Source organism: Podospora pseudoanserina, chromosome 1 (genome assembly GCF_035222485.1).
Source record: "Podospora pseudoanserina strain CBS 124.78 chromosome 1, whole genome shotgun sequence".
Lineage (NCBI taxonomy): Eukaryota > Fungi > Ascomycota > Sordariomycetes > Sordariales > Podosporaceae > Podospora > Podospora pseudoanserina.
The window spans coordinates 5,884,005-5,911,491 of record NC_085920.1 but is presented as its reverse complement, the minus strand read 5'-3'; the positions used below and the strand labels follow the sequence as shown (position 1 = coordinate 5,911,491).

General features: G+C 52.7%; 12 protein-coding genes across 12 annotated transcripts; 4 read left to right on the top strand and 8 right to left on the bottom strand.

Moving 5' to 3' along the window:
• Nucleotides 1–78: 78 nt before the first annotated feature.
• QC764_116830 (uncharacterized protein) lies at nucleotides 79–3,444 on the bottom strand. The gene is made up of 3 exons (XM_062942937.1): nucleotides 1,828–3,444; nucleotides 449–1,778; nucleotides 79–356 (listed from the first exon to the last, which is right to left on the bottom strand). Exons 1-2 carry the CDS (start codon nucleotides 2,901–2,903, stop codon nucleotides 1,010–1,012), a joined length of 1,845 nt encoding a protein of 614 aa, XP_062805984.1. The 5' UTR covers nucleotides 2,904–3,444; the 3' UTR covers nucleotides 79–356; nucleotides 449–1,009.
• A 281-nt stretch (nucleotides 3,445–3,725) lies between these two features.
• On the top strand, nucleotides 3,726–4,601 carry rpc25 (DNA-directed RNA polymerase III complex subunit Rpc25; the record flags this gene model as incomplete). The annotated part of the gene is made up of 4 exons (XM_062942936.1): nucleotides 3,726–3,737; nucleotides 3,823–4,018; nucleotides 4,086–4,172; nucleotides 4,324–4,601. 4 exons carry the CDS (start codon nucleotides 3,726–3,728, stop codon nucleotides 4,599–4,601), a joined length of 573 nt encoding a protein of 190 aa, XP_062805983.1.
• Nucleotides 4,002–5,828, bottom strand: QC764_116820 (uncharacterized protein). The gene is made up of 4 exons (XM_062942935.1): nucleotides 5,661–5,828; nucleotides 5,195–5,589; nucleotides 4,975–5,136; nucleotides 4,002–4,881 (listed from the first exon to the last, which is right to left on the bottom strand). The coding sequence occupies exons 1-4, from the start codon at nucleotides 5,705–5,707 to the stop codon at nucleotides 4,703–4,705; spliced, it is 783 nt and encodes a 260-aa protein (XP_062805982.1). The 5' UTR covers nucleotides 5,708–5,828; the 3' UTR covers nucleotides 4,002–4,702.
• A 100-nt stretch (nucleotides 5,829–5,928) lies between these two features.
• On the top strand, nucleotides 5,929–7,082 carry SPC2 (signal peptidase complex subunit spc2). The gene is made up of 2 exons (XM_062942934.1): nucleotides 5,929–6,128; nucleotides 6,191–7,082. The coding sequence occupies exons 1-2, from the start codon at nucleotides 6,089–6,091 to the stop codon at nucleotides 6,856–6,858; spliced, it is 708 nt and encodes a 235-aa protein (XP_062805981.1). The 5' UTR covers nucleotides 5,929–6,088; the 3' UTR covers nucleotides 6,859–7,082.
• On the bottom strand, nucleotides 6,945–11,151 carry QC764_116800 (uncharacterized protein). Its single transcript, XM_062942933.1, has 6 exons — nucleotides 10,774–11,151; nucleotides 10,568–10,717; nucleotides 10,450–10,512; nucleotides 9,807–10,396; nucleotides 8,161–9,753; nucleotides 6,945–8,103 (listed from the first exon to the last, which is right to left on the bottom strand). The coding sequence occupies exons 1-6, from the start codon at nucleotides 10,859–10,861 to the stop codon at nucleotides 7,105–7,107; spliced, it is 3,483 nt and encodes a 1,160-aa protein (XP_062805980.1). The 5' UTR covers nucleotides 10,862–11,151; the 3' UTR covers nucleotides 6,945–7,104.
• A 201-nt stretch (nucleotides 11,152–11,352) lies between these two features.
• Nucleotides 11,353–14,683, top strand: mtd1 (Methylenetetrahydrofolate dehydrogenase [NAD(+)]). The gene is made up of 4 exons (XM_062942931.1): nucleotides 11,353–12,901; nucleotides 12,961–13,088; nucleotides 13,317–14,301; nucleotides 14,368–14,683. The coding sequence occupies exons 3-4, from the start codon at nucleotides 13,339–13,341 to the stop codon at nucleotides 14,449–14,451; spliced, it is 1,047 nt and encodes a 348-aa protein (XP_062805978.1). The 5' UTR covers nucleotides 11,353–12,901; nucleotides 12,961–13,088; nucleotides 13,317–13,338; the 3' UTR covers nucleotides 14,452–14,683.
• Nucleotides 11,440–11,907, bottom strand: QC764_116790 (uncharacterized protein; the record flags this gene model as incomplete). Its single annotated transcript, XM_062942932.1, has 1 exon — nucleotides 11,440–11,907. The coding sequence occupies one exon, from the start codon at nucleotides 11,905–11,907 to the stop codon at nucleotides 11,440–11,442; it is 468 nt and encodes a 155-aa protein (XP_062805979.1).
• Nucleotides 14,684–15,410: 727 nt separating the features above from the next.
• Nucleotides 15,411–20,131, bottom strand: QC764_116770 (uncharacterized protein). Its single transcript, XM_062942930.1, has 2 exons — nucleotides 17,871–20,131; nucleotides 15,411–17,817 (listed from the first exon to the last, which is right to left on the bottom strand). Exons 1-2 carry the CDS (start codon nucleotides 18,675–18,677, stop codon nucleotides 15,682–15,684), a joined length of 2,943 nt encoding a protein of 980 aa, XP_062805977.1. The 5' UTR covers nucleotides 18,678–20,131; the 3' UTR covers nucleotides 15,411–15,681.
• A 551-nt stretch (nucleotides 20,132–20,682) lies between these two features.
• SAM2 (methionine adenosyltransferase sam2) lies at nucleotides 20,683–22,788 on the bottom strand (the record flags this gene model as incomplete). The annotated part of the gene is made up of 3 exons (XM_062942929.1): nucleotides 20,683–21,907; nucleotides 21,963–22,628; nucleotides 22,690–22,788. 3 exons carry the CDS (start codon nucleotides 22,786–22,788, stop codon nucleotides 21,446–21,448), a joined length of 1,227 nt encoding a protein of 408 aa, XP_062805976.1. The 3' UTR covers nucleotides 20,683–21,445.
• Nucleotides 22,789–22,797: 9 nt separating this feature from the next.
• QC764_0019830 (uncharacterized protein) lies at nucleotides 22,798–23,647 on the bottom strand (the record flags this gene model as incomplete). The annotated part of the gene is made up of 2 exons (XM_062940052.1): nucleotides 23,203–23,647; nucleotides 22,798–22,821 (listed from the first exon to the last, which is right to left on the bottom strand). The coding sequence occupies exons 1-2, from the start codon at nucleotides 23,395–23,397 to the stop codon at nucleotides 22,798–22,800; spliced, it is 219 nt and encodes a 72-aa protein (XP_062805975.1). The 5' UTR covers nucleotides 23,398–23,647.
• A 215-nt stretch (nucleotides 23,648–23,862) lies between these two features.
• QC764_116750 (uncharacterized protein) lies at nucleotides 23,863–25,787 on the top strand. The gene is made up of 2 exons (XM_062942928.1): nucleotides 23,863–24,675; nucleotides 24,761–25,787. The coding sequence occupies exons 1-2, from the start codon at nucleotides 24,628–24,630 to the stop codon at nucleotides 25,598–25,600; spliced, it is 888 nt and encodes a 295-aa protein (XP_062805974.1). The 5' UTR covers nucleotides 23,863–24,627; the 3' UTR covers nucleotides 25,601–25,787.
• Nucleotides 25,788–25,825: 38 nt separating this feature from the next.
• QC764_116740 (uncharacterized protein) lies at nucleotides 25,826–26,737 on the bottom strand (the record flags this gene model as incomplete). The annotated part of the gene is made up of 1 exon (XM_062942927.1): nucleotides 25,826–26,737. The coding sequence occupies one exon, from the start codon at nucleotides 26,735–26,737 to the stop codon at nucleotides 26,141–26,143; it is 597 nt and encodes a 198-aa protein (XP_062805973.1). The 3' UTR covers nucleotides 25,826–26,140.
• Between the last annotated feature and the right edge of the window lie 750 nt (nucleotides 26,738–27,487).

The following is a 27,487-nucleotide window of genomic DNA, read 5'->3' as shown; positions in this document are numbered from 1 at the left end:
CTGGAATGATATGTATGGTAAACGGGGGGATGGTGACGGAAAGGATATAGCAACATTGATCACGGGTTGATTAAAGGAGGGTGGTATAGTGGTTTTATTTGGATGACGGACCTGTTTGCTGGTGCTGTATGATACACGGAAGGGAGGAAAATGGAAAGGATAGAAAAAGAGTTTCCTTGCCCCCCCCCCTTTCGGTCCTTGGCTCCATCGAATGTTACGAAATGATATGACAAACCTTTCAAATCAAACGAGAGGAAACACCCTGTTTTCATTCAACACAGCCAGCGTCACACAAGAGGCGAAGAAATATGACCTTCAAAAACGCTTTTATTCTATGACATGCTACCGAACCCAAGCTTAGTAGTACCTGTCAGCACTTGCTTGCGTCTTTTCCACCGCAGAAACACCCATGAAACCAACCTGCATTTTACCTTCAGGAAAAGCATACCATTCCAAGAGAGGTCAATGCTCGAGTGCTACAGCACCCGCCCGCGCAAACTACGCGAAGAAAGCAGAGGACTTAACCCCTAAACGCCTAACCCGTGCGATATTGTACAGATGGAAGATGACAGATGCCTCTAGCAGCCCACGCTACTTGTGGTGACGGTGAGTGGTGCTGATCCTGGCCTACCATTGTGTGATGAGTGCCGTAAGCCCGAGAGGCCCTTGAAAAAAATATGAAACGAGAACTCGACACTGTCAAGGCCCGTCGCGACCCAGAAAAATCGGAGGAGAGAGAAAGAAGCCCCAAGAGACAGCTAATGACCTGGTTGAGACTGTGTGCATGGCCGTGGGTAACCGACACTGGATTGCAAACACAGGGTTCCTATCGTGCTTCGTAGGTTTAGTAACGTTGCCAGGAGGAAGGCCGTGGTCCGTAATCAGGCGGTGTCAGTTTTGGTATATACCCCTCATGGCTGCTGTTGTGCCCAGTTGGCGATGAGATTCTCGGGTTGCGAGGCACTGATTGTGAACGGAATCCTCTTGGGGCTGAACGAGAGCGCGAACCCTACTGCTCACTCGATCTACCCCCGGTATTGCCGAACCCGTTCATATTCCAGCCAGCATACTTAGGCACAGGCGGGATAGGAGGAAGGCCATTGCCTGGTTCCTTCTTGGCAACCGTAGGGGGTTGGGGCTGGGGGGCTGTGCTAGATTCGGGCTGCGCTGCCGCCGCCGCAGAACCTGGAGCTGGTTTAGGAACAAGGCCCTTGTCCTGGAGATATTTAACCGTCTTGACAATGGTAAGGTCCTCCTGCTCCTTGTCATTCAGCGTGAGACGTTGCTGCAAGGTCATGCGCCCGCCGTTCATCTCACGCTCTCTCAAAGCAGCCTCACGGACCGTGGCATCGTGAACAAAGCGGCACTTGCCCCGCTTTCCACAGTTGCCGCCCGTCGAATAATACTTGCAGTGTTTGGTCGGGTCTGCCTTTCTCGGCGGAGGAGGGAGGTTGTTGGAATCCTGACGAGTTGACATGACTTCAGGCTTCTCGTCATCCGATTTAGAATCGGTCGAGGGAGATGAGCTCAAATGCAGATCCCTCATCTCGTCCCCTTCATCCTGCTGTTCGCGCTTCCGCTTGATGCTCGATTCGACCTTTTTCAGTTGTTTTCTAAGTTTCTCAGCCTTCTGGACGAGGTCGGATTCAGAGTCCTTGCTGGCGTCACCATTTTGAGTCTTGCCCGTTGCCTTCTTGGCGGCCTCGATCTTCGCTTTAGTAGGAAACTTGGCGCGGCGTTCAGCAATCCACGCAGCAAGCTCGGCCGAGGTTTGGGGACTGTGTAAAGTTAGCAAGGGGCCCAACTGATGGACAGGACAAGACTTACTTTGGGGCCTCGGCGCCGATCAACTCGGTCAGACGTTCTTCTTCATTCTCCAAGTCTTCCTCAGACTCATCTCCAGGTGTTAGGCCCAGTGTGTTAGTCTTGCGCTTCTTCTTTTTGCTCGCCGACGCAGCATCAGGCTTCTGATGATGGGTCGGAGGGGTTTGGGAGGCCTGTCCCTTGTTTTGGTTGCGATTGCGATGCTTGTCGCCGCCAAAGTGGGAACGGTTTTTGGAATTGTTATGAAAACCACCGCCACGATTGTGATGGCGGGGATTGTGACCAGTATGGCCGTCAAATGGCGCTGGCCCAGGCATGTATGGTGCTGGAGGAGGATATGCGGAGTACGGCGCAGCGTACGGTGCAGGAGGACCGTGAGGTCCACCGTAAGGTTGAGGTGGGTATGGTGCGCTCACTGGAGCGGGAGGTGGTTGAGAGTTGCTGTTATCAAATCCTATCCTGATGGGGGGCCCCATCATTTGCCCTTTGGGTCCACCGCGGTCGTTGTTATAACCGCCGCGGCCACCTCGCCCACCTCCACCATACGGTCCTGATGTAGGAGGTGTTTGTTGAGGATGACTGCCCCACTGTTGAGCTGGAGGACCTTGATGGGGTGCTCCTGTTGGATAACCCGGGCCGTAGGGAGGAGGGCCTGCGTGAGGGTATTGTGGTTGAGATCCGTAGGGTGCCTGTGGTTGATAAATCTGAGGAGCGTAGTTGGGGTGGTAGTTTTGAGCAGGAAGTGACCCGTGTGGTGGTTGAGAAGATGGGTGCTGAGCGTGCTGCTGTTGCTGACCATGCTCAGGGTGCCACTGTTGCTGAGGTTGTTGAGGATAGCCTGGTTGAGCGGGATGCGGTCCCGCGTAAGGACCCGGAGCCTGAGGGCCGTATTGGGGTTGCCCGTAGCCATATGCAGGTGCAGGTTGGTGAAAGCCACCGCGATCGCCGTTTCCGTGACCTCCACGCCCCCTCCCACCATGCCCTCCACGCGTCGCGCCATAAGAATTATAACCAGTCGGAGAACTGCTCGGTGGTGCTGGTTGTGGAGGAGGCGGTGGGGGTCCGTAATTATACGACATGATCGATCGAGACGTGGTTTTCGAGAATGATGCTGTAAAATAAGATGTGAGAGACGCGATATGCTGGACGACTTTCCAGGCTCCTGTTGATGACGGATTGAGGCTTCACTTGAAATCCGATAGTCGGAAAGACGCAGGCTCGGGAGAACGATGAAAAGGGTATCTCTGTGCAGTGCTGTGTCTCTACAAGGAAGAACAGAAAAGCCAACGGGGAAGAGGCAGATGCAGAGTCAGAAAAGAGAAAACAGGCTTTGATGACGGGTAGTTTCACTGGGTTCGGCTCGATAGGTGTCGGGAAAGAGGGAAAGGCGCAACGGTTCTGGACCAGCGGTGTCTAAAGAAGAAACGTCAAAGGTGGCGCTAGCGCAGGATCCAAAGGCGGTCAAGGGGCTGCTGCAGGGGTTCCTGGGGCAGAATTGAGCTGCAAGTGGGCTTCCCGAAAGGTGAGTCGTCTCACCGAGGCAAGGTCAGTCAGTCACGGTCAGATGTGTGGGATGAATTTTGAGAGACTAGACTCCATATCAACAATCGCAAAAGTTTTGTAGATTTGTAGAGAAAGCCAACCACAGTGATACCCAACTATAATTCTTGCTTGATTTTCATAACCTTCTGCATTGACCATCTTGTCTTCATTCGTCGTCGCCCACCACTTCTTGAAACCCGTACAGTCAATTTCAGGAATAAACTATACATCTGGCTCACTTGCTTTGGAAGGTTAATCCCACCTTAGCCAACTCGACTTCACCACACTATTCACCCCACATCATCAAAACTCGCGATTATACTTTCATAATCAATAGGCCGAATCAATATCTCGCCAAGATGTGGATTGTCGTGAGTCTCACCAATTTCCTGGTTTTATCCATTTTTGGACTTCGAGGAAGATAGCGACTAACACATCTTTGATCGACTTCCCAAGACCAAAATCGCCGATCTGGTGCAGCTCAAGCCCCAAGACTTCTACAAGACCAGTCTTGAAGCCATCGAGGACAAGATCAATGAGAAATATGCCAACAAAGTCATTCCAAACATCGGCCTCTGCGTCTGCGTATGGGACATCACCGATGCCTCAGAAGGTCTGATAGGACAATACGATGGTTTTGTCAACATAAATGGTATAAATTTCTTTCTCTTTCCAACATTATAACTCTTGATAACATCTAGCTAACATCTACGATACAGTTGAGTTCCACATGGTGGTCTTCCGGCCACACAGGGGCGAAGTTATCCAGGCACGTATCAAGGAGCAAACTTCCCAAGGCATGCGGCGTGAGTTATACCTCTTGTTCCTCTTTGTGGCTGCATTCTCTCAGCTGACCGACTATCCACGCCAGTCTGCACGCCCTTCTTCAACGAAATTTGGATTCCCTCCACTGAACTGCCAGAAGAGACAGAGTTGTAGGTCGCTCATGAGTCCCAGAACCTGCTCGAGTCGCCCTTGTCACTAACCGCCGCCATAGTGTCGAGGCCGAAAAGGTCTGGCTTTGGAAGTCTGACGAGGAAACACAGCTGTACTATGACACCCATGAAATCGTGCGCTTCATGGTTCTCGAGGAGAGGTGGTACACCCAGCCACCAACAAAACCAAAGGAGTCCACTGATTCCGATGCGCCAACAAAAACCACCTACCAGGCCCCATATTCCATAATTGGGACAATGGCCGCCCCTGGTCTTGGCATCACCTTGTGGTGGGAGTGAAGGACAGTAGCCGACGCTGTCACCAAACCCGGTTCATCGAGAGGCGCTATCGTATGTTGCTGTCGTCACCGTAGGCCGAAAAGTCACATTTTGTGCATCCCTTATACCCTAATTCCCTCAAGAAGCCGCTGTTCGACACCGTCCAGAACCGAATGGTGTTCAATCACAGCCAGGTTCTCCGCCTCGGCCAGGAACTGCTTATTGGGGTCAACACCAGGGCCGAACATTTGTGGCGCCTGAGGGCCCATCTGGCCCATCTGCTGAGCCATTTGGCTGGCAGCTATCAGGAGGAGGAAGATTGTCAGCACAGCTTGTACTTGCATGGATAGGATCGCCAGTACACCTTGTCAATAGTTGCCAGAACAAAACATACCATTGTCATTGCCAAGCAAAAAGTTGAACACAGACTGCAAACCAAACATGCACAAAAAGTACCAACTGATACTTGACATCCACCTCGGGTCCATGTCCTTGGTTCCCACACCAGCCTGAAGCATACTCTTGAACTTGATGGTCAGTGGGAAGGGTAATTTCACTATTTTGCCATGTCAGCCCAGCCGCCTTCCTTCTTCCCGGAGCTGTCAGCCACTCACTAATAACATAACCGCTGAAAAAAGCATTGATCCAGCTCATGATCAGCGTGTTGGGGATGATCATAGCCATCTGGTTCTTCATCATGCCCATCATCCCGTCCATCGAGCTCGGGTCTGTCATTGGGTTTGCCGGGGGCTGACCCTTTCTCTCTGGGTCTTTGAGGTATGCGCCTGATTCGTAGGCGGTAATGACGGCGTCGCGGCGGGAGTGGAAGGAGCGGGGAGAGAGGACGTGGAAGTTGGTGCGGAGGGAGATGCCGTGGAGGAGGGAACGCTGCTCGCGGGTGGAGCGGAGGTCGAGGGGTTTGGGGGCGGAGGACATGAGGACTGTGGCGTAGTGGCGGAGGATGCCGGTGAGGATCATGACTATGGTGATGGGGAAGAGGATCCAGTAGCTGTGGTGAGGGTGGTGTGGTTAGTAACATCGTTGATGGTGGTGAAAGACAGTGGTAGGAGGGGGGCATACAATAACTGGGGATCCCTATGGATCGTCTGGACTGGTACTTGCGCCATGGTTGTGGTCTCTTCACAGGGCGAGATAGTGTTGTTGTGGAATTGGGTTAAGTGTTTGGCTGGTGATGGGGTCAAGACAGCAGCAATGCAATGTCGTCGTTGCGCTGGAGCTTCCCATCGAATGCCAAGATTACAGGGGTTGCTCGTGCGCGCGGCGCAGGAACCCTGCCAAAAAGACGGGTAGAGGAGCACGGGCCACTTCTGACGTCCAAAGAGGTGGCCTTTCCGTTTCGCAACAGGTGTTTGTCTAGGAACTTTGAAGCCAACGATCGAGAGGTTTACTACCGATTCTTCGCAGGAAGCTCTGTTCTGGCTTTGAATATAACAGTATCTGGGATTGTCTTTCGTTTCAAATTCATTTTGCTCAAATAACTTGCCATCATGGCCACCCAGGAAAAGATCACGGTCTACAACTTAGCAGGTAAGCTCCCCTCCTTCACCACCCCCCTCTCCAAGTCCAGCCTCTAATCCCACTTATTCCAGACCTCAAAAACACCACCGACGACGCCATCCCCAACTACCTCACCTCTCTCTCCTTCACCCCCTCCCACCTCCTCACCGACGTCCGCCTCGCTCTCGGCTTCTCCGCGTTCGCCCTCTCCGCCGCCTGCTTCGCCTGGGACTACAACTTCGGCTTCGAGTCCACAAAAACTTACACCGCCTTCGCCGTCGCCCTCTACACCATCCTCAACGGACTCCTCACCTTCTGGATCTTCTATGTCGAAAAGGGCACAATCTACCAGGGCACCTCCCCAAAAGGTGACAAGATCCGGATTTCGACCGAGACAAAAAAGAATGTACCAGTCTATCACATGACGATTGAGGTCAAGGATGGGAAGACAGGGGAGAGGAAGACGTTGAAGATTAGCAGGAGTTTTACCGAGTGGTTTGATGCCGCGGGGAGGTTTGTTGCGGCACCGTTGCAGACTGTGTTGGCGCAGGGGGTGGATGTTGTTGGGAGGGTTGATACCAAGAGGGCGAATGCTGCAAAGGTTGAGGGTGGGGAGGCAGGGCCGTCGGCGGTATATACTCCTGAGATGTTGGCTATGTTGAGTGGTGAGGGGGTTAGTGTTGTTGGGTCTGCGGCCGAGACGGCGAGGGGGACGGAGGCGGCTGAGGCGAAGAAGGGGGGAAAGAGGAGGAAGAACTAGTCGTTCGAGGCTCGGGAATGATTAACCGGGTTTGTTGTGCAAAAACTTTTTGTACAGAAAATGGTATTGGCGGTTACAGGGGGGGGCTACAGCGAGTTTCTGGCTAATTGATTCGTTTATCTATGTATGGGGAAGGTGTCCTTTGGTGGACGGCAAAAAGTCAACAGAGATACCCATGGTTCACATTGCTTTGCTGTTCATTGGATCAGATGGGTTCTATCTACCTGCAAATCTGATATCCTACCCCTAAACAACTTTCGCCCAGTTAGCCCTGGCTGACCGCGCAGCCTCACGCACCTTTCTCACAGGGTCGCCACACGCCGAAGCCAGCATGCGCTGTGTTGGGCGCGAGAAAGAAAGGAGATAGCGCTCCTCAAACGTCTTTGGTAGCGCACCGAGCACCTGCAGTGACAACTTCCGGCAGGTCGTCAGAGTCTTGTGGAGCGTCTTGTTCGAGGTGGCTGATTCCTGGTACACCTTGGTCGTCCCACTGATGATCTCCTTCAAGAAACCCTTGAGAGCGCTTGGCTCGTTGGCCAGGATATCAACCAGGATTTCCAAAGCGGCAATCACCTGCGCCTGCGCGGCCTCCTCGGAGAGGACACTGTCGTCCTTCTTGTTGCTCAGTGCGGTGACAAGGAGACGCAGCAGAGACTCGAGATCGTCCTGGTAGACGGTAAAAGGACAGTTCTTGACCACTGAGAGAATCATGATGGAGTAACGGGCTGTGGCCTTGGGGTCCTTGTCGCTACCTGGGCGGGCAAGGTCGTATAATGGGCGGACGAGGAAGTTGTAAGCCCATTGCTTGTAGAACCGCTTGATGTTCGCGTGGCTCTCCTTGTTCAAAACTTCGCTGTTGGGTTGGACTAGGATGCCCATGGAACGAGCGACGATTTCCCCGTTGGGGCTGGGGCTAGCAGCCGCCTCGTGGAGGATAGGGATGAGGTCAAGGACGAATTTCTCTTGACGGGCCACGGCCCCGGCAACGGTGTGCATACCAACGTTCGTGAAGGAGTGGAAGCTGCCAGAGTCGATGTCTGATGATCTGACGGCGTTCTTGATATAGTTCGTCCAGAATTCCAAACCACGCTTCAAGGTCTGGTATTCCTCAGATGCAGCAGGTCCAGCTGGGTACTTGTTGGAATAGATGGCTCCAACGGCGGCCTTGATATCGCTTGCTCGTGGCGAGGAGCCAAGGTCGGATGTATCGCAGATAAACTTCTCTGCTACACCTCCGGGTTGATACTACAAATGTTGTTGTCAGTTTGGTTTGGGAACGGTGATTTAGAGCATGAAACTCACCAGTTCAATCATAGCACCCGGGTGAAGTCCCTGAAGAATACCAACTGTGAGTAACCCACTCAATGGGCTAGCGCAGGGCTTGTCCTCGGAGGTCTTGAACAAGCTGAATGCCTCGCGGGCCAGATTACAAGACACCTGCGACTTTTCATCGAGGCTTCGCACAACCAAGGCAGCCGTCTGAGCAAGCTGAACAAGCGCTTGCTCTGACCATGGTGCTTCACTATTGGCACCCTTGTAAAATCCCCTCACGATGAACAAGCTGAGTCGCAGGAACTGGAGATACGTCTCGGGGTCATCCTCGCCAAAGCTTGAAGCAACTTCGTCTGGCAGTATAGATTGACCCTCCGCCTGACTGAAGAATGTACCTGGAAGCTGCTCAAATTCCGCAAGCCAGTTCTTGTCGCTATTTGAATACTGGGCCAGTGCACCAGTCCCGTACCTTGCTTCACAGGCGTCACGGAACCATATGACCGACGCATGAAGAGACGACAAAATGTACGAGTTGGCAGTAAGGGACTGAGCCGACAGTGGGAAGAGGTATACTAGCGTCCGCAGCCACGCGTCATAGTGCCGCAGCGGGCTGTATGGGTGTTCCGGCTCCGTGTCAGACTTGACCTGGGTCGGAATTTCTGAGCACCCGATGAACGCCAGTCGAGAAAGCAGAATCTTCAGAGCCTCCAGCGAATACTCAGAAGGACCAGTCCAGTCGCGCTTCTGGATTTCCTTTCTGGCTGGCTTGAGAATATGCCCATAGCCATCTGTGTAACTCATGACGATTGTGCGCAGAGCAAGCACAACGTCATCTTCCAGCGTCGCATCCTGGCTCTGATTGTCATTTGAACTCAGGGTCAAAGGCTTCACAAGTGTGACAGTGAGAAGGTTGCAGATCTCAAAACAGATAGCCCCGGAGCAGAGGAGTGACACCTCGCCCTTCGTATCCAAAGCTTGCTGGCTGACAAGCAAGCCAAGACCAAGAGCGACTTGTTTCAGGACATCGCTCTCTTTGAAATCAGATTCACTGGCCTTGCCAGTCCATATTGGTAGGTAGACATCGTGGAAGAGGCTAACGAGGTGGGTGCGTGGCTCGGAACGTAATTGCTCCTCATCATCGGGATGTCCAACTTTTCGGTTCTTGAAGAGCTCTATCCGTGTCTTGAGAATAGAGTTCACAAGTAGCAGAAGGTCTCGGGTATGAGTCGGAGACTTTGGTTGTCGAAGATTTTGGCGGATGATATCGATGAAGCTAGCATTGTAAAACACATAGCCCTTGATGCTTGCGGTGACAACCGTCAATAACAGAAGACCTGCTTGTTTCGTGTAGGTCGGATTGGAAAGGTCGTCTTTGCAGTCTCCAAACACCAGGTCGATGTAGTTCTTCAGCAGGGTGACTTCATGCTTGTGAGTTTTCGAGCCATCGAGCTTTCTGGCAATAGCACGGAGCACTTCGATGGTGGCGTCGATGCTCTCCTTTACCTCCCCGTTTCGTACTTCGTATTTCAGGGACCCCCAGATCTTTTTGATGTATGGGACAACGCTAGCCTGCGGGTTTTCGTACTCTTCGATACACGCCTTGATGGTTCTCAGAATGTCGACCTAACGGAGTTAGCAAGCTACACTTTCGGAACTCAGGAGCATTTTCAGCATACCTTGACAGCCACCGTGACTGCATCCCCTTGATCAAGCTTTTGCATGAGAAATGGAAAGGCAAAAGGGGCAACACGTTGATGCGATGAAAAACAGTTCCGCACCGCCTCCTTGAGGTCCTCGGCTGTGATTCCTATTGGGGTGGCCGAGCTCCGCAAAGAAATGGGGAAGTAGGCAGAGAAGGCTTTGAAAATCTCTTCGGTGACCTCGGGTGATGGTGAGAATTCGGTGAGGAGTCGTCTGATGATTTTGAACCAGATCATAAGGTTTCTTGGGTCTCGCTCACTTGAGCAGAGCTGGAGGAGATCAAGGGCAAAGCCGCACGAGGAACCGTACTTGTGTTGAAGTTCGCTGCTGACTGCTGGGTCTTCCACCAAGCTGAGGAACAACTCATAAAGCTCAAGTCTGGTAACGGCAGTCTGTAGCCGGAAATCTTCCTTCAGCTTGGAGACATCTTCCAAAACTTTGATCCCCATATCTGGCTTGAAGTTCTTCATGGAATACAGCTGTCGTAGGGCTTTCGCAGACGCTGTAATGCCTGCTTTGTGATCGTAGGAAAACATGGCACCGAAGAAGCCGATCAACCGCTGGACTATTAAACATCGTTAATGGCTGTGCCTGTTGAGTCACCTAAGATAGTCAAACCTTGATCGGGTCTAAGAATAGTTTTGTCGAGTGCCTCCAAGGTGCCGGCGAGAAAACCCAGAGCTATAGAACAAAATGTTAGTTAAGGTCAACGTCGGTATCACACATACAACGTTACCTTTCGCTCTGGAAACAATATCACCATTTGCCCTTTCATCTTCATCTTCCATTTGGTCATCGTCGTTGGAATGCGTCAAGGTCATCCATTGGTGAACAGAGGCTGCCCAGTTTCCCACAACGGTGCTGCTTGCTCGGGAATCCTCAATCTCTGAATGTACCATTAGCCAAGATGAACATAGGGAAGTCGTGTACTGTGCCTCTTACCCTTGGCGGCTTTCTTGGTGAGTTGTAACTGCACAGGCTCATCGTCAGCAAGCACATATTCCAGTGCCCACTGCTTGAATTGTGCCATTTTGGAAATGCAATTCTCTGTCAGAACAGTAACTCCAGGCCCTGGGAAGCTCTCTAGGAATCACCGCTTCGGCCTTCAATGTTGATATGGCCCAAGCTCCGAGTGCTGATGTTGGACAAAGTTTTTTGGGCTGACGAGAGTGTTTAAGCACAGCTTGACAGAATGACCGTGAGTGTTGATAGGAACTGAGTGCTTTCAGGTTTGGTATTGAACTGGGATGGCCTATATCATGAATATCCTTCGAATGATTCGCCCACCAATGCGCATTTCCAAGCACGTTGGCTGCTCCCATCAAGCAACGCCGTTATCGCCCTCTGCCCCACGTTGCCCCGCGGCAGTAAAACCCACGGGCACGGGCGGTGAACCGAGAGTTATGACGCTATCTTGGCAGTTGAATTTCGCTAAACCTCAACGGGTAGGAGGGGCAGTAAAAAGCCGATGCATTCCGGCGGCTCTGGTTGATTGGGTATCACTTTATTTCCACAGTATTACAATACACCTCCTCCTAAAATACAATACATTTTACTCCATCCCTCCGCACTTGGCATTAAATTAAGCATTTTGTAACTCCATCCACCTCATTCCAGCCTCTCCACGTCCACCTCCTTCCTCGCGGCAGGGATGATATGGCTCAAATCTCCCATGGGAAGGTCAAAGGGCCAGTCCACCGATTGCAGTAACCCCCCGATCATGGCCCACCAACTGCAAGCGCTGACGACAAAGCAAGCAGCACCGCCGCCCACAGTCAGTCTGTGAGCAAGAGCCAGTCGATCTTCGGCATGGGCCCACTCGGCAGCGGCGAGTAGAGGGAAGGCAACCGTATAGGCGAGGAACAGAATGACGAGACAGAGGTTCGTCCTCAACGAGCAGATGAGGAATACGAAAGACAGGAGACCGACGAAGAGGTAGAAGAAGCCGAAGCTGGCGTAAAACTCGGCTCCGAGGACGCCCGACTTCATATACGGAGTCTCCGCGCCGAAGCCAGGGGTGAGTGTCGCGCCGAGGGCGAAGAAGAAACCGCCTAGCGTTTTCGTTAGATCCAACATTGCATTCCACTTTGTGGTGGATTGCCGAAAAAACGTACCATATGCGCAGTACACGACGAAGGCGAAGGTGTGGGCGAGGAAGAACTCGAGAAGACCGCCGAGGAACAAGAGCAGACCACCGCAGAAAAAATGGGCGCCGTTGTTGGCAAACCCATTGGGATCAGATCCTCTCCATCCCATCAACTGACAGGACAACGGCGTCAAGGTTAAGACTAGCCCTGCCAAGGCACTGAGATTTAAGGTTAAGTTAGCCAAGACTAGGTCTTTTGGGATCTTTGAAGCCGTTTTCTTGGATCACGAACAGTGGTGCTGGGTTGCCCCAATTCTTCTTTCTTGGCTGAATCTGGGTCTGGGCGATGATTTGCGCCAGCTTCTCGGAATCGGAGTCGTAACCCATTGTGAAAGTGGTGAGAATTAGTTATTAGAAGGCCGGTAAGACAAGAACGTTGACGGAGGGAGAGGCTGATGAAGTGAAGACGGAGATGAGAGTGGCAGACGGGTAGACACGACTGTTTATAACCTCGAGCGTCTCATCACCTCCCCCTTCTTGTTCCCTTCATCCATTTCGCTCCAATACCACAGCCGTCTCGCGAATCTCTCCACAGAAGGGTCCTCATGCCTGTGGTTCTGGATACGCTGGCCTAGGGTACGTTGCTGACCTTATCTCCGACGGTGCCGTCCAGAACATATCCACCACGTTTCTCCCACAGACTTGCTCACCATTGGGCCTTGCTCAGGAAGTGGAAGGGATCCGGACTCGAGAAGCATTTACTGGAAGTAGATCATCCACGGTAGGAACCGGGTGGCCTCGGAAAGTGTCGGTTCCCTTCAGAATGCCCACAGGCATTGCGTGAATTACTCTCGATATTCTTACACTAGGACTTTACGCAATGCTGCAACGTCTCGACATCGGCAAGGGACCCCTCGTCTATGACAGGCGCGCATGGGTTTTTTAGCCTTACAGGAAACGGTGGGGCCCATACTGCGCTTTTCGGTACGCCAAAACTCTAGGCGTATCCAAGAGTGTGAAATTTTTTGACAAGTTGAGTTGAGAGTGAAACGGTATGGAAAAAGACAGATCCATGGTGATCGCTTCCGACAACCGCCGGTTATTCTGCCACTCTCAGTGAGTCAGGGATCAAACCTCTCTCATACCCATACCGAGGCCATATCACAACAAGGTGAGTCTTTGCGATTTCACAAATCCCTTGCGCTTTCTTCAAGTTCAATCGCAAATCATTGCTTCCTCGTAGTGGGGCATCGCGGGGTACGGATTCACGATGCGCGAACTGGCACCTCTACGGCCACTGCCCCTCGTCTGATATCATTGGGATCTTAATAGCTTCACATCCCCTTGACAGGCCCAATTCCTCACCAAAGTGACAACCCCGACTAACCCTTCTGTCCAGATCACCGAACCTTCACACGATCATGGCTTCCACCAAGGCCGCCGTCCCCCAGGGGGCCCCCTCCGAACCCCCCAAAACCTGCAAAGTGATCCTCGCCGACACCATCGCCAAAAAGATGCTCGCCGAAGTCCAATCCACCCTCTCGGCCATCCAACTCCCGCGCCGCCCAACCCTGTCCGCCTTCCTCGCCAATGACGACCCCCACGCCTACCAGTACGCCGAATGGTCCAAAAAGACCTGTGAAGAACAAGGCTTCTCGTTCAACCTGGTAAAGGTAGACAAGGAGTCCCTCGAGGAGGCCATCATCGCCGCCAACAACGACCCCGAAGTCGACGGTATCCTCGTCTACTACCCCATCTGGCCCGCCAACCAAGGCCATCAGGACCGCTACATCCAGGAGACCGTCTCCCTCGCCAAGGATGTTGAAGGTCTCTGCCACACCCACCTCTTCAACATGTACCACAACGTTCGCTTCCTCGACCCCCCTGCCAATCTCAAAAAGTCCATCCTCCCTTGCACCCCATTGGCGATTGTCAAAGCGTTGGAACACCTCCAAATCTACAACCCCATCCTCGCCTATGGAAACCGCCTCTACGGAAAGACAATCACGGTAATCAACCGCAGCGAAGTCAACGGCCGCCCCCTCGCCGCCCTGCTGGCCAACGACGGCGCGACAGTCTACTCGGTCGACATCACCGGCGTCCAGCTCTTCACCCGCGGGTCCGGCATCAAGGCGCTGCGCCACCAGGTCGTCGACAAGCCCGACCTCACTCTCAACGACGTCTTGCCTCTGTCGGATGTAGTTATTGGTGGCGTCCCGACTGAAAAGTTCAAGGTGCCGACCGAGTTGCTGAGAGAAGGCGTGGTCTGCATCAACTTTAGCAGCTTCAGGAACTTTGACGGGCCGGCGGTGAAGGAGAAGGCGAGTATTTATGTGCCGAGCATTGGCAAGGTTACTATTGCGGTGTTGTTGAGGAATTTGGTGGTAAGTAGTCCCCTTTAAGCCCTTTGGTTTTGGTAGCTTGTATGGACTGACGGTGGTGATGTGTAGCGGCTTATCGCCAACAGCCCACGGCAGGAGGGGACGAGTGATGATGCGCAAAAGGCGAGGGAGGGGGCTTTCAAGGATGACTAGATTTCCCGCTATCTGTGAGGATTTGTTTTGTGTTTTGTTTTGGTGTTTTCTCTGTTTTGATCGTGAGCAAGAAACTATGCGTATCGAAAAGTTGCGAATGTAAGGAAAGTTTGTAAAAGGGGGACGACCGGGAGTCCTGTGATGTTATAGAAGACCGCATCATCAGTGGTCGTCAAAGATTCATAGAGTAAAATAGAAAACGCATCAAATAACTGTGTTGTTTCTTCTTCCTCAGGACATGTCGTTTCTCTTTGGCTTGAATGAAGAGTCGCTCAGCTGGAAAAATCGCCTGTTTCCCATTAGCTCCATTCTCTCCACAGCCAAGTGAGACATGAGGCATCACCACCTAGCTAGGTACATAAGAAGAATACAACTCAATTAAATCTTTGCTTTTTGGTCTTTTTGAACTGGGCAGGGCCACTGTCGAGCTTATCTTGCATGCCTTTGGTTTTTTTTTTGGGGTGGGTTTTCTTCATTCTTTTTTCCATTTCTCCATTTTTCATTTATTTTTCTTTTACATCATACGTTACAACACAATCCCATATCCTATCTCTTATTGAAACTATACCTCCATATCAAAAAGTAATCTTTTTACGTTAACCTATCATATTTCTAAACGTCAACATAAAAAGAGAAGAAGAAAAAAGGGGTATCGAAACCAACATCTTCTTAAAATACCATGTACAAGAATATCCGCCACCACAAACAACAGCAACAAACAAAAGAAAGAAATAATCTTCAGATACCAAGTCTCACAAGCTATCAGGGGTGAGGGCAGAATCACCCACCACCCACCACCCACCACATCCTTATATCGAAGTGAAGAGAAAAGAAAAGAAGAATCCGCTGTATGCTTTTCCATTAAGCATTAAAAAGTGATATCGCAACACAACAACACAACCTCTCCTCACACCTTCCCTCTCCCCCCCCCCCAAGATAATGATCCCACCACCACCAATAAAACCCATTCGCTTTTGTGTATATAGAACTTTTCAAGTACGTCCGTTTCGTCCGTTCATGTTTCATTTGTCGTTCGTCGTCCCGACGCAAAGCCATGCCTTGCACACTCACACAACAACACAGTGCCACCGAAGCGACCAGCATCGCCGGGCTATGGTGACAGAGCTGAGCGAGCCACCCATTCAAACAGCGTTTCCAGAATATGCCAGATGCTCGCGTGTCTAGTAATGATGAATGCAATGTCGTGCTCATCATGAGACACAATTCTCTTCACTCGGGTGGCTCCCCCAACCCTTCCAATATCCGGTTCGCAGCCTCGATCCTCCGCCTGAATTGCCTGCTCTCCATGCTCGCCCTCCCATTCTCCGTCAGACCCAGCACACACTTGCCCAAGTTTGCCACAAGCCTCTCCACGAGGAACTTATCCTCCCTGAGCAGCTCCTGCAGCGGCTTGGCCTTTTCCCTAGGCGGGCCAAGGCCTCCAGCGGTGAAGGTGCTAGCTGCACTGGCAGCCCTCGCCCTGGGACCGATGGTGGATTCGCCACCGGCTTTCGCTTGCTCATAGACGCTGGCCGTCTCGCTCATCAAACTCTCAGAAAGACTTTTGAGTTCGTGATCGGGTGAGTCACTGGGTGTGAGCATGCCACTGCTGCTGGCTCGTTTTGTTTTGCTGCTGGGAACTAGTGGAAAGCTCCGGTTGGTGCCTTGAGAGTCAAGTGATGCTACGGATGGTCGATGGAGAGATGAGAATGCGGAAACAGATGTGGGCCTCCTGAGAATCGGTTGCCGTGGAGTTTGATGTGCGCCTCCCTCCGAACCCTCCTCTGGTATCGATGAAATGGAAGCGTCGCTATCCCCAGCCATATGCGGATGGGTTGCCCCAGATCCCGAGGCATGGTGAGAACTCCCGGCGCTGAATGATGATTTTTTTGTCCTGACAGAATTGGCAGATCGACTTCTGTTGCGATCTGGGGATATAGATATCCTAGAGAAGCCGGGAAACGTGCCATCCAAACCATAGCCCATTTCTGGTGTGACCGGTGACTTGCGTGACCTAGCCTCTTCGGCAGTAGCGAAGGTATCTACTGTCGAAACAGAATCCCTACTGTTCCGCCTGCTCATGGGAGACAGGGACTTGCTAGGGCTGTCGCTGTAGTCGTCCGTCCTCGTGGGGCCTCTCGTGGTTTCCACCGAATCTTCTGACGTGTAGCTGTCTACACTGCCTCGTCTCTCCAGCTTTTGGCGGCTCATGGTGCCCATAGCGCTATGCAGGAAGAAATGCTCGTAATCAAATGCGTCCTCGCGATCTTCGTGGGAGATCTGGTGTTGGACAGTATCGTGATACAGTGATTCTCCACTTTCGCTCTTGATATCTTCGTCGGCGTCCTGGAATTCGTCTTCTAGTTGTTCGTCATCCACGTCACCGTTCTCTGTGAGCATGTCCGAGACATCGTCGTCATCGGGACTCACTTCCTCGCGTGCAGTATGCATGGGATCGTCCGTCTCCAAGGCCCGGTAGTCGTCCAGGTCTAGTTCGCCTTGTGCTTGTGTGCCGTGAGAAATACCCGTCACGTCATCCAGGTGGCTACCCCTGAGACTGACTTGAGCATTGTCCTTGACATCGCCATCAAGATCAGACTCTTCTCCATTCCAGGGGTTCCTCCCCGATACGCTGCCCGTCAGAGCGATCGAGTTCCTGTTGGAAGGGGGCTCCGTGTACCACTGGTCCATTTGCGAATACGTGAACGGACTCGGCGTTCTGAGGCTCTGCAAGCTCCGCCGTTTGAGATTGTCTGCTCGGGCTTGCTCGCGTAATGTTGAGATTTTCCCCTTAAGATCCTTCATTTGATCCTTTATATCTCGCATCTGAGCAGAAGAGGTGGATCGCAGCAGAGAATTCCTTCGGCTTTCGTTGCTGCTAAACGACCCAGAGGTGGGACTGAGAAACTCCTCTATCCTGGCGCTTCGACTTTCATTGTCCGGGCCTTCGAGTTGGGCAACCTCATCTTCCGTCAGAGCGTGTGGACCTGGTTTCTTGGCTGGCGGAATATTGTATGTCGGACGGCCGTGCTCATCATCGATCTCCTCACGAATTTGATCGGCGCTGCGTGACATGACCAGAGGTTGCCTATATCCGCCTGATACACCCATAGCACTTTGTGACCTCGGTACAGCGACCCGGTATGGCAGCCCGTTGCGCATAGCAATGTCACTCGATATTCGCGTGTGTCCAGAAGAAGCCTGGTGTGAAATCGCGGCAGCACCTGAAGCGATGATTGTGGCCGCATCTCGTGGTTGCGCTACTGTTGCGGCTCTTTGAAAGGGTGGCGACGGCGTCGAGCCGTCAGACCCGTATGCGTTGTTGTGTAAAGAGCTTCGCGCACGAGTCAAGTTACTTTCCATCGTCTAGAATCTAGTCAGCAGGTCATCTCTAAGCACCTTTTCCCTCCCAAACATACCGTGAGCCGCTGTTTCGCATTTGCCAGAATCTCCTCGGCCCGCCGGCTCAAGGAGCTTGTCGAATAAGTGCTGAGTCGATCCATGCTGGTCATCCTGGTTACCCCTAACCTGTCAGGATCAACAGCCAGCCTTCCCTCGTGGTAAGAGGAGGCGGTGCTTTCCTCATCATCCCCTTGAAAGACGCTGTCCTCCACGCTAGCGGAATCGTCAAAGTCGGCGAATAACCCGGCCTGATTCTCCGTTGTTATCGTACTCGTACTCTCCATGCTGGCTCTGCGCTCACGTGTGACTGCTGCAATCTGCTTCGACTTTTGCATGGCCGATGTTGCTCCTATTGTAGGGGAGGATCGCAGCGTGGCATCCAGTCCAGTTCGACGTGTGAGCGATGTCGCCCTTCGACCCTTGTTTCGCGTTGGAGACGGCTTCCCCGGCGTGCTTTCCACCTCCGTAACCTCCCCAATGTCCGACAACATGGTTCCGTTGCCATATATAATAGGTGTCGTCGGCGTTGCTGGTGCGTTAAGGCCGTAAGACAGACCCCCCGTACTCCCTCCCGAATTAGTTGTTGAAAATATGTGTTGCATGTCGGCAGATATCGCAGCTGCGTGTGTGCCCTTCCACATGCCGAGCGGCGAGTGGCCACGGCCGTCAAGATCTTTTTCGGGGGAGTAGCTCTGATCAATCTCGTCCGGCAGTATCATATCAGGGTTCGTTAGAGTAGGCGAAGCGGGCAGGGGCGGGCCGCCGATCTGTTGCTGTTGATGGCCATTGTGATAGCGAGCGTTTGCGGCCTCCATGGAAGCCATGGCGGACAATCGATTCCCGAGCGGAGATTCAGCAGTCGTTTGGGCGGTTGTTGCTAGGGGCTGATGTGTATTTATGCGGGAGGGGACCAGATGCGGAGGAAGTGACGCCCACGACCAACACCACGCTCACTCTCACTCACCCAACCAACCGCCTGTTGACCCCAACACTGACACTTCCTGGCCGCAACGCCCGGGCAGCAGTAGCACACGCTACGTGCCTTGCCCTGGCAAAATAGTAACCGTACGTGTACCGTTTGGCGAGTACTGTGTCGGTGGTGCAACCAGAAAGGTCCGAAAAGGGGGAAGCAGAGATGCGACACGGTGGGCTTCCGGGCTGCAAATACCCGAGGACTCTGGCTGGCTTGAGCTTCCAATGTGGCGGGAGCACGTCGGACGGAGCAACGTGTGGGCAATGGCCAAAGGGTAAATCACAGCACGGGACGGGCCCTCGTCGCAGACTGGTAGCTTCTAACTTGACAGATTAGACTGACGGCATTGGCGTCTGGCAAGGTTTGGCCATGGAGAGCCGGCGGATCACCACTCCTGTGTAAATAGTGGCGTAGCGAGTGTAAGTGGGAGCGGATCGTGCGATGTCGACAAAAACGGCGGCTTTGGCGGAACCGGGGCGCAGTTGGCGAAGCGTCGGCGAACACGACAGTGAGGGCGACTGGGCCAGAGATGTCGAAACGAGTGAGATGGAGAGAAGTCGCGTTACCATCAGCAAGAAAACGAGAAGAAAAAAAGTGCAGGGCAATCAAGAAGAGAGATTGGAGATTGCCGGCAGGCACTAAAAGATGGATGCAACAGGAAGTGACCGGGGCCAAGCAGTCACTGCCGTCACCCCAGCTGTCCAACGGTGAACTTCGAGCTTCGCAGCGCTGGTGATGGCAGGAGGTGGGGGTGCGTGCAACCTGCTGAATGAGCCCCACAGCCTTCCCCCGTTCCTGATTTCCTTCCTCGCAGATCGATCGGGGTGTGTCAAAAAAAAAGTTGGAAAAGAAAATGGAACAGGAACTCGCAGCCGTGACCTCGGCTCCGCTCATCAAATTGTCCGGCTCCAGTATTACTCCAGGTGGTGATGGCGTCGCTTATTTCGCACCTTCCTCCACTTTGGTCTCGCCCGAGGAGGACTCGAGTCCGTGAGCCCTGGTCGTGATGGAGGGAAGAGGAAGGACGCGTGCTGCTCCGAACCGCTGGCTGTCTAACGAGACTTCGGGACGAGCCCGTTTTTGTTTGGCCGACTCTTGGCAGAGTATTTATGAAGAGAATGGGCCGAAATAGCCTTGTTTGAGATATATCCTTGAACATGAAATGCATTCAGACTGCGGAGTGTACCTCGGGGATGGAGTACACACAGCTTGAAGCAGTGGAATAGTAGCTGCATCCTAGATGCAGGTTCGGAGTACAGCAAAGGGGGGCTTCGGGGGTTAGCTTGAGGCACGACTGGATGACTGGGTGGATGATGCACCCATCCTTTCCGAATAAAAGGTGCACCTCATTTCAACTTGAAGGTTGCTGCACAACAAATCACAGTGGATGTGTGGTGCACCACTAATCATTGCTGATGCTACCATGGGCACTCCGCTCAGGAACCGCATTTTATTTGTTTGATGGGCCCGTGGTATGAGATTCGATATCTTGGGTCCAACAGTGCTGAAGCAGACGCCAAAACACATCTCGCAGATCAATGCAGCAAACTTGGGGCTAAAACAAATTCCAACCAACTCGGCTCCCAGAGATATGGATGGATGGTGCCGCGACAAACAGCCTGTGCCCTCCTACAGCATTGACAAACATCTCCGGCGTCGCTACGATGAGATCAAGAGACGTTGAACCTCGGCCGTCTTTCTGTCTCAGACACCATGGGTAGGTGGTCAAACAACACAGGGTCCAAGTGATGTCTCGGCTCTATGCGAGAGCTTGTGCTCACGTTTCTTTGTCCCTCGAGCCCGTCGGCATGGCTCGATCTAATCTGCCCCGAAAACGTCATTGTCCTCGACACGTGGAACAAGCAGGCACAATACTTGGGACTTCTCATTCACGGACATTGCCGTAGCAGCATGATTGATCAAGGCTAGCTCTTCATTGGGTGTCAAAGAAGACAATACTAACTACTCCCCCTCCCTTGAATCTATTACGTACCTCCCCAACCTTCACACGCTCATTGTTTCCCCCGAGAGCGACCTTACATCTTCCTCGCCCTGGTCCTGCGAAAGTCCACGGGCTCGAGATCTCTCTAAGTGTTGCCTTAGTCCCCATACTTCCCAGCCCAAGCCAAAAAGACGGTTCAGCGTCTAAATATAAAGGAAAAGAAAAGATGTTGAAGTTCTTTTATTTTCCCCCAAACGCCGATGTGCTTTCCTCAAATGCCGTTAGCCCGATGGGGTATCGCAAATGTCATAAACCTTTTGGCCTTTTTGGCTCATGCAAATGTCTTTGTTGAAAGACGCCTGTACCGCCGCCGCCCAACACCGCTTTTGCCGCGGCGACCCTTTTTGTGTTCGTCAAAACTCCGAGACCATCACTATGACCCAAACCACGCTATAAGCGTTCCCATACAGTTACCGCCAAAATAAACAAGCAGAAAATCACATGGATATATGTCTATCCGCCCACCCAGGTTTGTTGAGAACCGTACGCCAGTAATGCTTTATCCATAGAGATGCCAGAAATAGGAAGAGAAAGAGGAGAAAAAGGAATTGTCCGTAGACTTATATGAGATTGAATCTGCAGCAAGAAGTTGAATCTTCTGCGATACTATATCCCACTTAGAACTTGAGAGCCTTGGGCTGTTCCCAGGTGAAGCTCTGGTTGGTGCCGAAGTGGCCGTTCTTGGCAGTCTGGAGGTAGATGGGCTTGGCAAGGTCGAGCTCCTTGACAATGACACCGGGGCGGAGGTCGAAGTTGTTGCGGATGATCTCGACGAGCTCATCAGAGTTCTTCTCCGAGGTGCCGTAGGTATCGACATAGATGGAGAGGGGCTCGGCGACACCGATGGCGTAGGAGAGCTGGACAAGAGCACGGCGGGCGAGGCCAGCAGCGACGAGGGACTTGGCGATCCAGCGGCCGACGTAGGCGGCGGAGCGGTCGACCTTGGAGAAGTCCTTGCCGGAGAAGGCACCACCACCGTGGGCACCCCAGCCACCGTAGGTGTCGACGATAATCTTGCGGCCAGTGAGACCGGCATCACCCTGGGGACCACCAATGATGAAGAGACCAGAGGGTTGGATCTAGAATCTGTTAGGATTTGCACAGAAGATGCTTTTCATAAATTAGAAAACTTACGTGGTAGATGGTCTTGTCATCAAGGTACTTGGCGGGGATGGTCTTCTTGATGATCTTCTCGAGGATCTCCTTGCGGAGCTTCTCGGTGGTGATGTCCTCGCTGTGCTGAGCAGAGACGACGACAGTGTCGACGCGGAGAGGGACGACGGCACCGTTGTCGTGCTTGTACTCAATGGTGACCTGGGTCTTGGTGTCGGGACGGAGCCAGGGGAGAGAGCCATCGCGGCGGGCGGCAGACATGGCAGCGTTAAGCTGGTGGGCGAAGAGGAGAGTGAGGGGGAAGAGCTCGGGGGTCTCGTCGGTGGCATAACCGAACATGATACCCTGATCACCAGCACCGAGGTTCTCGAGGCGGTCATCCAAGTGAAGACCCTGAGCGATATCGGGGGACTGCTCCTCGATGGCGACGAGGAGGTTCAAGGTCTTGTAGTCGAAGCCCTTGGACGAGTCATCGTAGCCGATGTCCTTGATGGTCTTGCGGACAATCTTCTGGTAGTCGAGCTTGGCCTTGGTGGTGATCTCGCCGAAGACCATGATCATGCCGGTCTTGGTGGCAGTCTCGCAAGCGACCTTGGAGAGGGGGTCCTCGGCCAGGCAGGCATCGAGGATAGAGTCCGAAACCTGATCGGCGATCTTGTCGGGGTGACCCTCACCGACGGACTCGGACTGTAAAGGGCGGTCAGCATTGGAAGGCTCGGAATGCTGTGGCCTTGTTGGGTCTACTCACGGTGAAGAGGAAGGTACCCTCGTTGTAGTGCTTCCACCCGCTGATGCCGCTGGCCTCGCCATTGGCGCCGTTGGAGCCGTTCGTACCGTTGGCAGCCATTGTGAGGTATTATGTAGAGAGGGGGGGGAGTGTCTAGAGACAGGTCGAGTTAGTTGACGTTGCTTTCGAGGGGGGCCAAGTGGGGTATAAATGTTTCCGGTGTGCGGAATTGATTGGTTTGGGGGAGGAGTAGGAGAGAAGGGAGATTTGGCGCGGGGTTGGGGGGTCCAAAGTTGACGAGTCTCAACAGCTCAAAGAAACGATTGTGCTCGCAGGATTCGGTTTATTGTCGTGGAAAAAGAACGCGAGTTCACCTAAGTGATTGTCTGGTCGCCTTGCGAAGTGACGGTGTTTCTCGTAAAGGTAGAAGGGTGCTTGTGTTGTGCGATAGGAAAACAGACGAGGGGCAACGATCTGGCTTTTTTCTTTTCCCTTGGCGGGAAGCGCAAAGCCGGTCGTGATATCGAGACTCACCTTTGAGAAAACGAAAAGATGGGCTGGACCAAACGAAGACAACTGAGGTACGGCGAAAGACCAGAGCGGGAGTACAGAAGAGAGCGCTTGAAAGAAGGTGGGAGAAAGAAGACTCCTTCGGGGGTGCGGGAGTATTTGAGGAATTTTGGGGAGGTCCCTGAACAAGAATGGCCGAAAGGGCCAAGCGTCGGCCATTTTTCACCGCAAGGTTGGGACACGGAAAGGGCGGGGTATCGGGGCACTGGCGCCCCATCCGCCACACAAAATAATGCCCTCGCTCGGCCGGGTCATCGAGGTTTCTTGAAAAACTCCGGTCTCACCGGCCGGGACACGCAACTCACAGAGACCCTAAAAACAGGTGGAAAATGACTACAGATGGCGATCATGACCTCAATCAAGCACTCCGAGAACCATAGTCCGAAGTATCCGCGGTACTATGACACATCGTTGAGGGGTGCCCGTCTCTACCTCTGCTTCTTGGTGACCACCCTCTTATTCTGTATGGGGAAGGCTTATCACTTGCCGACCGGGTATTGTGTACATTGGGCTTGTCTTTTTCGTCAAATTGCGCCATAGCTGCCCCTCACAGGTCCCCAAGGCGCACCGGTCTCAGAGATTCACCATTTGCGCGTCTCGCACGAGATTTGAATACGGCATACCCTCGTCTGTAACCTCTGAGGGTATTTTGACCTGGCAGATTACTTCGCTATGCAATGTCCAGCATCACCCCGTGCCAGGCCCTGCATTAGCTGCGATGTCCAGACAGTGCTTGGAACTTGACAGGCGGTCCCGCGCCTGTCTTGGAAAAGGGCCCCGAGTTCAAGGTACATCAAGCATTGCGCAATTCCTCAGGCGTTGCTCTAAACGCGCTATCCAGCAAGGTGCCAAGCAAGCAGTATAAGCCAGATACCATTTTCCTCCGAAGTGTGTTTGTAGAGTCACAGTTGCAACGCCGATAACACTCCGAGTCCGATGGTCTTACCAGCGTCTCTCCACATGCTCGCAACTGTCATATCTCGTTTGTTGAACTAGCTGGACTAGTCTTAGGAGTTCAGGAGAATCTCAAGTCGATAATTCACCCCTTTCAGCCTTGACTTTCTGGACTCCACGGTGCTGGTTGCGCAACTGTTCGATGGAAGGTTTTTGGTGGGGAAGCACGGGCTGGAATGTGTTCCTGAACGTTTAGGGAACCCCCACTGCGGGGCAATTTTTTCCAACGCAATGCGGGCGGGTCAGAAAAGATATCGAGTCTTGCCTGGGTTGTGTCGTCAGCGCATCATTCCGGTCCCCTTTGCTCACTGCTACTGCTACGCAGTAAACTCAATTCACGAAGCTTATTGGCTTCTGCCAAATCCAACGGCTGTAATTTCTCACCCGTCTCATTTAGCCTTGCGATCATTGTAACTAGCTACAGCCGCCGCAAGCATGTCTAAATTCGGAGTGATGGTGATGGGCCCCGCGGGCGCGGGCAAGGTATGGCTTCCTTGATACTCTCGCCAGCAAAAGCTATCACCAAGCGCCTCTTTCGCAGAATGTAACTCTAACACGCCTTTCCCAGTCTACCTTTTGCGCCTCCCTCATCACACATCTCCAACTAAACCGCCGCTCTTGCTTCTACGTCAATCTCGACCCCGCTGCCGAGTCCTTCGAGCACACCCCAGACCTCGACATCCGCGACCTCATCTCCGTCGAAGATGTCATGGACGAGCTCAAGCTCGGGCCCAACGGCGGCCTGATTTACTGCTTCGAGTTCCTCATGGAGAACCTCTCCTTCCTCGAAGAGTCCCTCAACTCCGTTACAGAAGAGTACCTCATCATCTTCGACATGCCCGGCCAAATCGAACTTTATACCCACTACCCCGTCCTCCCCGCCTTGGTCAACTTCCTCCGCTCCCCCGGCAATCTCGACATCAGGCTCTGCGCCGCTTACCTCCTCGAGTCAACCTTTGTCGTCGACCGCGCCAAGTACTTTGCTGGGTCTCTGAGCGCCCTGAGCTCCATGTACATGCTCGGGTTGCCTCACTTGAATATCTTGAGCAAGATGGACCTTGTCAAGGACCAAATCAGGAAGAAGGACTTCAAGAAGTTTCTCGTACCGGATACGATGTTGATCGAGGAGGACCCACAGGAGGTTGAGGCTAGGAAAGCCGGGGTTGACTATCAACCTCCTGTTGAGTCTGAGACGGATGCTTTGATGTCGGGCGCTGGGTTCAAGAGATTGAACAATGCTGTTGCGCAGCTGCTCGAGAACTTTAGCATGGTTCACTACCACAAACTGGACTGCACAGATGAGGATAGTGTTGGCGGCATTCTCAGCTATATTGATGAGTGTATTCAGTGGGCTGAGGCTCAGGAACCCAAGGAGATTCCTGATGAGGAGTACGATGATGAGGAGTAAGCAGAAGGTTAGTTGACAATCTGGACATGATGGCGAGAAGTATGGGTCATGCTGGGAGTTCGGGTTTGCTTTCTGATGATTTGGGACTTTGGGTGCATGGATAGGAACGCATAGCGAAGGCGTTGGGGTTTATAAAACGCTAGTCATGGCAAACAATTTCAATATACCGTTTGCATGATAAGTACAAAGCTTAGCATTGTTTCTTGTGATACATGGCATGGCAGCGCTGGCTTGCTGCTATCAAGAGCGAAAGTACGTTGTCCATTGTCGTGGTGCCATGTTGTTCGTAAGGTTGATATGTTCCCCGAAAGATAATCCACCACTCTAATCCCCCGCCCAAATAAATCCCAAATAAACCAGCCACCAAACTCCTGATCATGCTACCTTAGCCAAGTCCTCGAGAGCCAAATCGTCATTCCAAATGTCCGCCCTTCAACCCCTATTATTCCTTTTCCCAGTCCAATCATAACCATGTCTCCTTCCTACTGCTTTTGTCACACACACACTCTCCGTTGCGCAACGACCAACAAAACCTCCTCCTCACCAACCCTTCCAATCATCCTGAACCTCCCTCTGAGCCTTCTCATACTCATCCCAAAAGACCTGCCCTGCCCTCTTTCCCCATCTGTACAACCCCGTGCCCACCAAGACCAAGTCCCTTATGCTCTGCTCCAACCCCCTATCCCACGCCATGCTAACCACCAACCCCACCACCCCCCAAAAAGCCAGCCTGACCAGCAACCTCGTCCAAAACCTCACCACCCTGTGCATCAACCTGACGATCTGGATCGAGACAAAAATCACCAGCAGCACCACGATCGCGGAGACCATCTCGGGGGAGTGGTGCAGGAACCCGGCGAACCTATTCACTGTCGGCTCGAGGGTCGGCCAGAGGCTTTTGTTCACCACGCTGGAGATCCAGTTGCCGAACCAGCCCAGGTCTTCTCTAAACTGAGAGCCGGGCGCGAAGATGTCCTGGACATGTTGGACGACGGGGTCGGGGAAGGAGGCTGAGTAGGAGGCGAAGGGGTTCCACCAGTTAGTAGCTTTTTCGAAGCGGCCGGTGGCAGAGTTCCACTTGTAGTGGTGGGAGCCGGGGGTGAAGTTGATGTCGGTATCCCAGTGGAAGAGTCCCATGGTGGGTGACGCGGGGGAAATGTATATATTGTGTGTGTGGGTGTGTGTTTTGGGATAGTATGTTTTTTGGGTGAAGTGTCTTGCGATTGATCTTGGTTGGGGCTGAGAGGGTGGAGGGACGGGGAAAGAAAGAAATGGAACTACTTACACTTTAGGTAGTTCACAAGGTAGGATATAGAGAAGGAGGCGGCAGACGCCATGGCTGGCGGGGAGAACAAGGAGGGGTAGTTTTCGTTTTGGCTTTGATCTTGGGGTTTGTTATTACTTGAGAAAGAAGAGCGGATTCTTCCCGCGTGTTAGAATTTGCGGGGATTTGAGTTCTTTGTTTGCGACAGAGAGGAAAAAATATGTCGATGTCTTTGTGGGATTGCGCTGTCGCGGTGTGAGGTGTTGTGTGTTGTCGCAAGGCAAGAGCTGCTGGTGGCTGCTGATAACGATAAAGAAATTATTATGGGGCAGGTGGGTAGCCTTGTAAGGATATGGATGATGTGTCACTTTTGCTGCTTTTAAGGGACCGGTCACGAGTGGTCGTGCACAACGAGCTGGTATGAGGTAAGCCCAAGATGCTTGTGTGTTGGGTGGCTGATTTGGTGCTGAAGTGCAAGTTGAGAATGTTGTGCCCAACCTTGAAAGAGACAGTCTGTGCCTGGTGTTTGCCCGCTACGTTTGATATTGCACATTTTAACCCTAACCCCACGATGCTCCTATTGTTCCTTGTGTGCTTGTTTCACACCACCGATGCGTACTCAA

Excerpts from the sequence above, each read along its gene's own strand:
- QC764_116830 (XM_062942937.1), bottom strand. The coding sequence starts at position 2,903 with ATGTCGTATAATTACGGACCCCCACCGCCTCCTCCACAACCAGCACCA. Across the intron at positions 1,779-1,827 it reads ATCGGCGCCGAGGCCCCAAA|TCCCCAAACCTCGGCCGAGC; the intron begins GTAAGTCTTGTC and ends AACTTTACACAG.
- QC764_116820 (XM_062942935.1), bottom strand. The coding sequence starts at position 5,707 with ATGGCGCAAGTACCAGTCCAGACGATCCATAGGGATCCCCAGTTATT. Across the intron at positions 5,590-5,660 it reads CATAGGGATCCCCAGTTATT|CTACTGGATCCTCTTCCCCA; the intron begins GTATGCCCCCCT and ends CCCTCACCACAG. Across the intron at positions 4,882-4,974 it reads TTTGCTTGGCAATGACAATG|CTGCCAGCCAAATGGCTCAG; the intron begins GTATGTTTTGTT and ends TCCTCCTGATAG.
- SPC2 (XM_062942934.1), top strand. The coding sequence starts at position 6,089 with ATGGCCACCCAGGAAAAGATCACGGTCTACAACTTAGCAG. Across the intron at positions 6,129-6,190 it reads CACGGTCTACAACTTAGCAG|ACCTCAAAAACACCACCGAC; the intron begins GTAAGCTCCCCT and ends CACTTATTCCAG.
- QC764_116800 (XM_062942933.1), bottom strand. The coding sequence starts at position 10,861 with ATGGCACAATTCAAGCAGTGGGCACTGGAATATGTGCTTGCTGACGAT. Across the intron at positions 10,513-10,567 it reads TATTGTTTCCAGAGCGAAAG|CTCTGGGTTTTCTCGCCGGC; the intron begins GTAACGTTGTAT and ends TTTGTTCTATAG. Across the intron at positions 8,104-8,160 it reads CGGGTGCTATGATTGAACTG|TATCAACCCGGAGGTGTAGC; the intron begins GTGAGTTTCATG and ends CAACATTTGTAG.
- mtd1 (XM_062942931.1), top strand. The coding sequence starts at position 13,339 with ATGGCTTCCACCAAGGCCGCCGTCCCCCAGGGGGCCCCCTCCGAACCC. Across the intron at positions 14,302-14,367 it reads TGTTGTTGAGGAATTTGGTG|CGGCTTATCGCCAACAGCCC; the intron begins GTAAGTAGTCCC and ends GGTGATGTGTAG.
- QC764_116770 (XM_062942930.1), bottom strand. The coding sequence starts at position 18,677 with ATGGCTTCCATGGAGGCCGCAAACGCTCGCTATCACAATGGCCATCAA. Across the intron at positions 17,818-17,870 it reads ATGCGAAACAGCGGCTCACG|ACGATGGAAAGTAACTTGAC; the intron begins GTATGTTTGGGA and ends ACTAGATTCTAG.
- QC764_116750 (XM_062942928.1), top strand. The coding sequence starts at position 24,628 with ATGTCTAAATTCGGAGTGATGGTGATGGGCCCCGCGGGCGCGGGCAAG. Across the intron at positions 24,676-24,760 it reads GCCCCGCGGGCGCGGGCAAG|TCTACCTTTTGCGCCTCCCT; the intron begins GTATGGCTTCCT and ends CGCCTTTCCCAG.